We start from the raw sequence: 9,657 nt of genomic DNA on the forward strand, positions 1-9,657 counted from the left end.
TAAAAAATAAAAATTAAAAATTAAAAAATTCAAAATAAAAGAGGCTATTTTGGTTTTTTTTTTTTGAGTGCTATTTTTGTGACAAAAACTTAAAAGGTCTATCAGAAAGAATTGCTCTCAAAAAAAGATTTTATAAGTGTACTCAAATAACATTATTATTCACAGTAATTTTGTAATATATGTTATATAATAATAAGAAAAGTATAATGTCGCACGGGAGGTAATACTAGTTATAATAATAATTGATAAGCGTCGAAAATGAGGGGTTAGGGGCTGTTAGTGGGCGATCAAAGATGCGATTGCCTTCCCTTTTCAATTGATCGACTTCTTGCTCTGGTTAAGGCATCAAAGTTGTGATTGCCTTCCTGTAAGATGATCGTGATGTTGTCAATGGCCATTATAATGGCTCTTATACACAAACGCATCTGTAGTACCTTTATATTTCTTTTTCTTCTCACCAAGCATGTGAAGGATCAAGTCTTGATGATGATGATTCTTGACCAGAATTTGGGTATTCACAATTCGGTTGAAACATCATCAACAGCACGTTGGGTTTATCACATATATATCATGTTACTAGAATTCTATCACGATGTTAAGGTGGATAAATTCCATTGCGATGTTCGTTTGACAAAATATTGTCAAATGTTGATTGGACGGTTGAAACCATGGAAACCACCACAGAAAAAACAGAATGAAAGATATATTTTCTTTGTTGTATATGCTTACAATCGTTAAAAGTTGACTATCTCAGATTTTAGTTTTCATGGTTGAATCAATACATTGGATTCTATACCGAAAAAACCAACTGAGCTAAGATAGGCAACTACCTTGACCAACCAAAAAACAAATGAAGAAAGGAAGGGACGAAAGTGACTCGAGCAAAGATGGGTCGCAGCCTGGCACTCTCAGTCCCAGAACTAACAATCTCAGAACTCAGAATCAAAGAATTCCAATCCGGTGGTTGGACTATGGGGGCGGTCACTAGAGCCTCTTTAAGCATCAAGAATGCCTCACTCAAGGCATTTCTCATCAAACACAAAAGCCAATATTTATAGCTCTGATCTGGGATAGGCTCAACGTAATACAACAAATGAAATTGGTATCAATGATGAGACAAAGATTTAAAGCCCCCAAGGAAATTATTAGAGTAGACACTATTAGAAAAGAAGACATTTGAAGAAGTGTATCCAGGAAGATTTCACTTGATCTATTGTTGTCTTCTATTTGTTGTTGTTGTTGTTTTTATTTTCATATGAATTATGTATGTATTTGTATTACCTTTTAACACTATAATTAATAAATTTAAGTTGATAAAAAATATATATTATAATAATAATCCGTCCTTTCGTACAGAGATACCATTGATTAACATTGTTGCATTACAAACAGAGAGAATAAAGCCAACAGAACCAAAATGTTGATTCATGCAGATATATACGTTTGCATCTCTACAACTCGCACAAACAGACCTAAATCATAACTCTTTCATATCCAAAAACAAAAATATAAAGTCACAAAATGTTTAAAAGAACCGACAGAGAAAAAGAGAGAATTAATTCAATCGTTAAAGTGAGAAGCCGTGCTGTGGCAGCCGCGGCGTTGCTTCCACTTCAGGAGCAGCCGGTGGTGCTCTCTTTCCGACCATCGTTCTTTGTCTTGCGGTAACGATAGTAGAAGAGACATAAGATGAATATTATCAAGAATATTACTCCAATCACTATGTCCATAATCTTCAGAGGAGTCATCGCCTTCTCGTTTGGTTTTCTAAAAGAAGCAATAATCTTTGTCTGTTTACTTCTAATTATATTTACTTAAAGTTTTTGGAGGTGAGCCATTTTGAGACTTGGTAGTTGTTCCATTGACAATTGACTTTAATTATAATACTTGCGGAGATTTTTAGGTTGCATATAATGTTCCTTGTGCCAGGAAGCTAGTAACTGAGAATAGGTTGACAAAAAGGGTGTTTATAATTGTGATTTAAAAATTTGAAATATTCAAGAGATCTTTGGCTTGTAATTAGTATTTAATATTTTTCATAAGAAAACACAGAGTCAACTAACATAAATAAATGTTTTAATTGGTATACATAGGGGTTGTATCGGGTACCCGTTCGGTTCGTTCCGAGTTTATTCGGTTTCAGCTTTTCAGTGTTAAAGATTTCATTCCTTTCGGATATTTATAAATTTTGGTTTGGGTTCGGTTAGATCTTTTGCAGATTCGAATATATCCATTTAGATTATGTAAACAAATTCAAAAATCCTAATATACCTTAAAATCTAAAGAAGAAATATTGTTAGGATATTATATCTAAAACTAATTAATATTTGGATGGAGAATTAGTATGTATTTAGATATTTGAATGGAGAACTAGTATGTATTTAAATTTGAATATTGAATTCTAAATATCTAAAATTAGCATGATAATTAGTCTAATTTAGATATTTGGATGGATAACTAGTATGTATTTAGAGTATTTCTCGTGTTTTATATATTTTGGGATATCTTCGAATATTTACTTTTAGCTATAGTTTTTTTTTTTTCAGTGGTAACCTGGTAGGGTATTCATAAATATCTCTTGAAAGAGGTATTCATTTGCAAGTGAATTGGATAAGAGAGAAAATGCTAATGTCAAAATGAACTGAAATAATATCAAAGCATTCAAAGCTCCACATGACAAAAATCATCTTTAACCAAATGAAGAAAACATGTTCAAAATTTTCGGACAAAGAAGAGACTGAAACTATAATATAAAGGTGTTTGAGTTGCCAGCTTCTTGCAGTCTTTTAAGCACGAGGAGCAGCAGGGGCACCACCAGCAGGGCGAGGGGGCTGACCAGGTTGTCCCGGCTTGGGAGTATCCTCCTTGCGTCTAGCAAAACGAGGAGGTGGGGTACGAACCTTACGGTTGGTGCGGGATCGGACTCTCACAACGTGTGAGTGGATAGCGCATGAAACACAATATTGCATCTTGGCGTACAACTTTGGGAGAGTGTAACCATCGTAAACACTGGCTTCTTGAACATCTCTGATAGCAGCTTGTTCAACAATGTTCCTGACAAGGAATCTCTTAATTGCCTTATCCTTGGGGCAGCATTTCCCGCAGTTGGAACACCTAATGGGGTTCACATGACCACGGTTGTGCTTGTTCCTGCCACCGTTTCTACGCTTGAAAGTCATGCTGCAAGCAAAGAGTTTCAAGCCTCTACTGCGATCTCTTCTTTTCTTCGTTACGGCGACAGAACTTTTAACTATAGTTTCAAAGTATTTTTCGTATATAATTATGATTTTAGTTTATTCAGATACCCGAAATATTTTGGTCCGCGTTTGGTTTTGATCCGATTCTTTTGATACCAAAATTTAGACCCGTTTGAATATCTTACCAGTCTTGGCTCGGATTTGTTATATTTTTTCATGTCTGATTCGATTCGATTTTACGGGTTCATATAATCATATTGCCCAACTCTAGTTGTACACATGGATGGAACTGGTATTATATATTGGGTCGTATTTTGATGGAGGCCCAAGCGGGAATAGCCATACGAAACCCGCTCGAGAATGCACACAGGTATATGAGCTGTGGTGCATTTTAAACTATCAGCAGTTAAGGTTTAAAACTTAAGGGCTTCAAGCGCGGGTTCTTTATGGTTTTGTGGCAAACAGGGTCCGCTTTGGTTTTTAGTTTGGTTTAATCTTTTAGAGAAAGTAGGTTACATATCCATAACAAACAAAAAAATTAAGTTTATACACATTACATATTGGGATATAGATGATGAATATTCCTAGTCCGATAATATTGGGAAATATTCTTGTAACAGGTTGTGAATATACTTTCGAGATAGACTTGTATCTAAGTAGTTGAGATTCTCTTTGGGTATATAAGTCGTGTGAGGAACTTAATGTAAAGTCATCTTGTTCAATACAAAGTATTATCAGATCTTTTATGGTATCAGAGCCTTAGGTATGACAAAACCTGAAGGGAAACAAATCGAAAGCAAGGTGGAGGGAGCGACCAGCAAAGTCGTGACGTCTCCATACGCTTTGTCAACAAAAGATGATCCAGAGAATGTGATCACCAAGGTTGTCTTTACTGGAAGAAACTACGATGAATGGGAGAGAAAGATAAGGACCGGTCTTCGAGCAAAGAAGAAACTGGGTTTCGTGGACGGCACGATAAAGCCACCACAAGAAGGGTCCGATGAAGAGGAGGATTGGATGACGGTGAACGCGATGGTGACATCCTGGATCTTTAACACGATTGATCCAAAAATCAGGTCTAGCATCACACATCGTGAGATCGCTAGAGACTTGTGGGATGGCATCAAGGCGCGTTTTCGTGTGAAGAGTGAAGTGAAAGTTCAACAATTGAAAGAAGAATTGATGAACTGTAAGCAGAGAGATGTTTCTCTCGAGACATACTATGGGAAGCTGCAAGTGATATGGGAAGATCTCTCGAATTATGAGTTCAAACCGGTGTGTAGTTGTGGAGGATGCAAGTGTCAAGGATGTACGTGTGATTTTGTACGTCAACTCGAGATGGCGCGAGAAAAAGAGAAACTCCATCAGTTCTGTCTCGGGTTGGATGCATCGTTGTACGGTAACGTACGAACCGCTATCGTAAACACTGATCCACTACCTAGTGTTGATCACGCATATGCGATGGTGGCGAGAGAGGAACAGATGCGTTTCTCTGATCGAGATCGTGAGAAGGAGGCAAGAGGAGAAGCTATGGCTTTTGCAGTCAATACAAGTGTGACGCAGTCTAGAGGAGAATCTCGAAGCAACAGTAGCAGAGGAGGATTTTGCACTCACTGTAACAAGTCTGGACATGACATTGCAGCGTGCTACCAATTGCATGGATATCCAGACTGGTGGGTTGAGAAGTATGGAAAGGGAAGAGGAGCGAAGTCTTCTCAACAAGGAAACAAATCGAGTTATGGAAGAGGGGCAAGTGTCAATGCAGTTTCTCGCATAACACCTACAGTTGATGCTCACACAGTCACTGGACTATCAAGGGAGCAGTGGGATAAGCTGGTGAAAATGTTGGGCGAAAAAACAGAGGAAACGCGTCTTACCGGTAAGAAGTGTAGAGATGACTGGATTGTAGACAGTGGTGCCTCTCATCATATGACAGGATTGGTAGATTGTCTAGTTGATATACATTCTGTTGCCCCGTGTCTGGTTGGTCTGCCAAATGGGAAGTTGGTTATGGCTGATCAGGAAGGAAGTGTTCATTTGACTGAGACTTTGACACTTCACAGTGTTCTTTATGTGAAAGAGTTGAAGTGTAACTTGATTTCAGTATCCCAACTCATCGATGAGCTGAATTGTATTGTCTTGTTCTCAAAGACGTGTTGTCTGATGCAGGACCTCACCCTGATGATGCCGATTGGAATGGGTAAGAGAAGGGATGGCGTCTATTTTCTTCAAGAAGTGGAGTCGGTGAGAAGAGTGAAGAAAATAGATGCAAAGGAGTCGCTGGAGCTGTGGCACAAGCGGCTTGGGCATGCATCAGAGAAGAGAATAAGGCAATTGCCAGTAGTTGATAGTAGTAGCGGTGTTCAGTTTTCAGTTTGTGATATTTGTTTCCGAGCAAAACAGTGTAGAACTGAGTTTCCTTTAAGTATCAATAAAAGCAAAGACATTTTCGAGCTTATTCATGTTGATTTGTGGGGACCATACAGAACACAGAGCGTGTGTGGAGCTTATTATTTCCTTACGGTGGTAGATGATTATTCGAGAGGTGTCTGGGTATTTCTTTTGGCAGACAAGACTCAAGTTCAACAAACACTGAAAAACTTCATTGCATTGGTGTCGCGCCAGTTTGATAAAGATGTCAAAACAGTAAGATCAGACAATGGAACAGAGTTCACTTCCATGAAGGGGTTTTTCGCCTCTAGTGGGATAGTTCATCAGACTTCGTGCGTCGGAACTCCGCAACAGAATGGAAGGGTGGAGAGGAAGCATCGTCATATATTAAACATTGCGAGAGCGCTTATGTTTCAAGGAAAGCTTCCGACAGAGTTCTGGGGAGAGTGCGTACTGGCTGCGGCTCATTTGATTAATCGAACTCCTTGTGAGATACATAAAGGAAAGACACCGTATGAAGTGATTTTTGGTTCTGCGCCGAACTATGATGAGCTGAAAGTAGTAGGGTGTCTCGCTTATGCTCACAATCAGAAGAGAAATGGTGACAAGTTCGCAAGTAGGAGTCGTCGTTGTGTTTTTCTTGGATATCCATACGCAAAGAAAGGTTGGACATTGTACGACTTGGAGACGCACGAGATATTTGCGTCGCGTGATGTCACATTTTTGAAGATGTTTTTCCTTTCTCGGAATTACCTTCTCCGTCCTCGCCAAAAGAGGTGGAGTATGAGGGGAATCGACTCGTGGACTATGATGTTGTTTTGTTCTCTGATGATGTTGATGGTGCTACTAAACCGAATGAGACTGGTCTTGATTTGACAGAAGCAGAACATCAAACAGAAGTCGCTGCCCAGGAGGCTAGTAAAGAACAAGTAGAAGAAGAGGCGACTGAAGTTGGTCAACCAGAAACAGAGCCTACTCCAGAGTCAGAGGAGGAAGGAGGTGAGACAGAAACAGCTGCTACACCTGTAACGGAGCTGGGAAGAGGTTTACGTGAGAAGAAACCTCCTACGCGATTGCAAGATTACATTTTGAATACTGTTCACAAGGTTGAAGATCTTGGGGGTGGTGAGTATGAGTTCGAGTTTGACTCTCTATATGGGATAGAACAGTTCTTGTCTTGCGATAGTTTCTCAGCGGCGCATACTGCGTTCTTAGCGTCTGTAACTGGAGGTGTAGAACCAAGGTCTTTCGCAGAAGCTATGAAAGACAAAAGATGGAGAGATGCAGCGAGCTTTGAGATTACTGCACCGGAAGATAGTGGTACATGGACCGTTGAACATCTGCCTCCAGGGAAACATGCTATAGGATGCAAATGGGTTTTCAAAATCAAATTCAATGCAGATGGGACTATAGAGAGATTCAAGGCACGGCTTGTGGCTCTTGGAAACAAACAGGTGGAAGGGATTGATTATTTTGAGACATTCGCTCCTGTAGTTAAGATGACAACAGTGCGTATGTTCTTGAAAGTTGCGTGTGGGCGAGGCTGGGATTTGCACCAGATGGACGTGCACAACGCTTTCTTGCATGGAGACTTAGATGAAGAAGTTTTCATGAAACTACCGCCTGGTTTTCGTGCCATAGAGGAGGGTATGGTGTGTCGGTTACATAAGTCATTGTACGGTCTGAAGCAATCTCCGTGCTGCTGGTTCTCTAAGTTCGCGAAGGCATTGTTTGACTATGGATTCGTTCAGTGTGGAGCTGATCATTCCTTGTTCTCTTTGATCACCAGAAAGAAGGAACTGCACGTGTTGATATATGTGGATGACCTGGTTTTGACAGGAAGCTCAAATGAAGTTGTCGAAGAGTTTAAGACTTATCTGAGTAACTGCTTCCACATGAAAAACCTTGGCAAGCTAAAATATTTCTTGGGGATAGAAGTGGCACGCAGTCAGGAGGGGATATTTCTGTCACAGAGGAAGTATACGTTGGATATTCTAGCTGATGTTGGGTATCTCGGTGGTCGTCCAGTTGATTTTCCCATTAACAGAATCATAAATTGGCTAAGTCTACTGCACCTGTCATGCTCAACCCGCAGAAGTACAGACGACTGATTGGAAGACTTATTTACTTGGCAGCCACGCGTCCTGATCTAGCATATGCGGTTCATACCTTGTCTCAATTTATGCAGAGGCCAACTCAAGAACATTGGGATGCAGGATTGCGAGTAGTGAGGTATCTGAAAGGTTCTCCTGGACAAGGTGTCTTCCTAAAATCAGACTGTGAGTTACAACTTACAGCTTGGTGTGACTCAGATTGGGCAGGGTGTCCTATAACAAGAAGGTCTCTTAGCGGTTGGCTAGTTCAACTAGGGGAGTCACCGATTTCTTGGAGGTCCAAGAAGCAGGATGTTGTTTCTCGTTCTTCGGCTGAGGCAGAATACCGGGCGATGGTTGAAGCTTTGTGTGAATTGAAATGGATAAAGAACGTCCTTTATACCATGGGTATTGATCATCAAGGGCCGATGAATTTGTTTTGTGACAGCCGGTCAGCATTACACATTGCAGCCAACCCGGTTTTCCACGAGCGTACCAAGCACGTCGAGTTGGACTGTCATTTTATTCGAGATGATATACAGCGTGGAGTTGTTCGAACGAAGCATGTTCCTACAATGAATCAGTTGGCAGATATTTTTACAAAGGCTCTTGGCGGGAAGGTGTTTCAACAGTTTCTTTCCAAGTTGGGCATTAGAGATCTACATGCTCCAACTTGAGGAGGGATATTGGGATATAGATGATGAATATTCCTAGTCCGATAATATTGGGAAATATTCTTGTAACAGGTTGTGAATATACTTTCGAGATAGACTTGTATCTAAGTAGTTGAGATTCTCTTTGGGTATATAAGTCGTGTGAGGAACTTAATGTAAAGTCATCTTGTTCAATACAAAGTATTATCAGATCTTTTATTACAGCAAACATGCCAGAGTATTCAGTATATTTTATATAATATTATATTGTTTATCTTTGGTCACTCTCACCCATTTGATCATCCCTCCACAGAGGCAGACCCACTAAAAAATTAGATGGATCAACTGACACATGTTAAATTATGAAAAATAGCTCTTTTGTATATTAAAAAGCGTAGATTCAGTAACATAGATGGTGATTTAGTGGGTTTGACACCTCTTACCTGGGTTCAATCCTCCAAATGACACTTTTGTCATAATTTTTTTTTTAAATTCTATATTATGACACATGTAAACATAATTGTTGGGTCCACCACAGTCCCTCCATCTTTCATCATCTTGTTTACTTTACTTTTATTTGTTTTCTTCTCCCTCTGTCAACTTTGTTTCATTTGTATCTTTTATCTATATATATAAAGTTGGTTTTTCTCTTCTTCCGACAAGTTGCAGGAGGCTTTTGCGACACATGTCATCTATGTATTTTTTTTTATATTTTAGATCCTTCTCCTTTAGATTATTGCAATTTAGTCAAGTATTTTCTAATAGTGAACTATCTAATCATTTTCGCACTAACTATTATCGTATGAAATTTGATAATTTATTTTATTGTTCACTAAAATTCAAGATGAATAAAGAAATACATAAAATGATAGAAATATATTTTACATATTCAATTTATTCACAACTAAAATAACATAAATTTTTGTTTTTTTTTATCATTTCTATTATTTAATTTACAAATTATATATTTATTTAACTATTAAAAATATAAAATAACCAAACTAATAAGAAAAAAATTAGAGTGCAATACATAATTTAAACATAAAACTTCCCCAGTCAGTGAGAAAAAAAAAATACCATAGTAACATCAACTCAATAAAGGTTTGGAGCTGGGAAAAGATCAACAAACACTACAAGAAAACACGCCGAATTCCGACGGAGGTTCCGACGGACATCAATGTCGTCGGACGTTTGTGACGGATTACCGACCAATTTCCAACGAAAGCCAAAAATTTGAAGTCGTCGGAATTCCGTCGGCCATTTCCGACGGAATTCCGACGAAACATGGGTCGTCGGAATTTTCCGACGACTTTTCGACGACAT

General features: G+C 39.0%; 1 protein-coding gene across 1 annotated transcript; it reads right to left on the reverse strand.

The window, feature by feature from the left end:
- Positions 1 to 2,625: 2,625 nt before the first annotated feature.
- On the reverse strand, positions 2,626 to 3,255 carry LOC106375009 (40S ribosomal protein S26-3). Its single transcript, XM_013814910.3, has one exon. The coding sequence runs from the start codon at positions 3,177 to 3,179 to the stop codon at positions 2,787 to 2,789; it is 393 nt and encodes a 130-aa protein (XP_013670364.1). The 5' UTR covers positions 3,180 to 3,255; the 3' UTR covers positions 2,626 to 2,786.
- Between the last annotated feature and the right edge of the window lie 6,402 nt (positions 3,256 to 9,657).

This window comes from Brassica napus, chromosome C3 (assembly GCF_020379485.1).
Source record: "Brassica napus cultivar Da-Ae chromosome C3, Da-Ae, whole genome shotgun sequence".
Taxonomy (NCBI): domain Eukaryota; kingdom Viridiplantae; phylum Streptophyta; class Magnoliopsida; order Brassicales; family Brassicaceae; genus Brassica; species Brassica napus.

What these genes read in the sequence shown, in the direction of transcription:
- LOC106375009 (XM_013814910.3), bottom strand. Translation starts at nt 3,179, where the DNA reads ATGACTTTCAAGCGTAGAAACGGTGGCAGGAACAAGCACAACCGTGGT.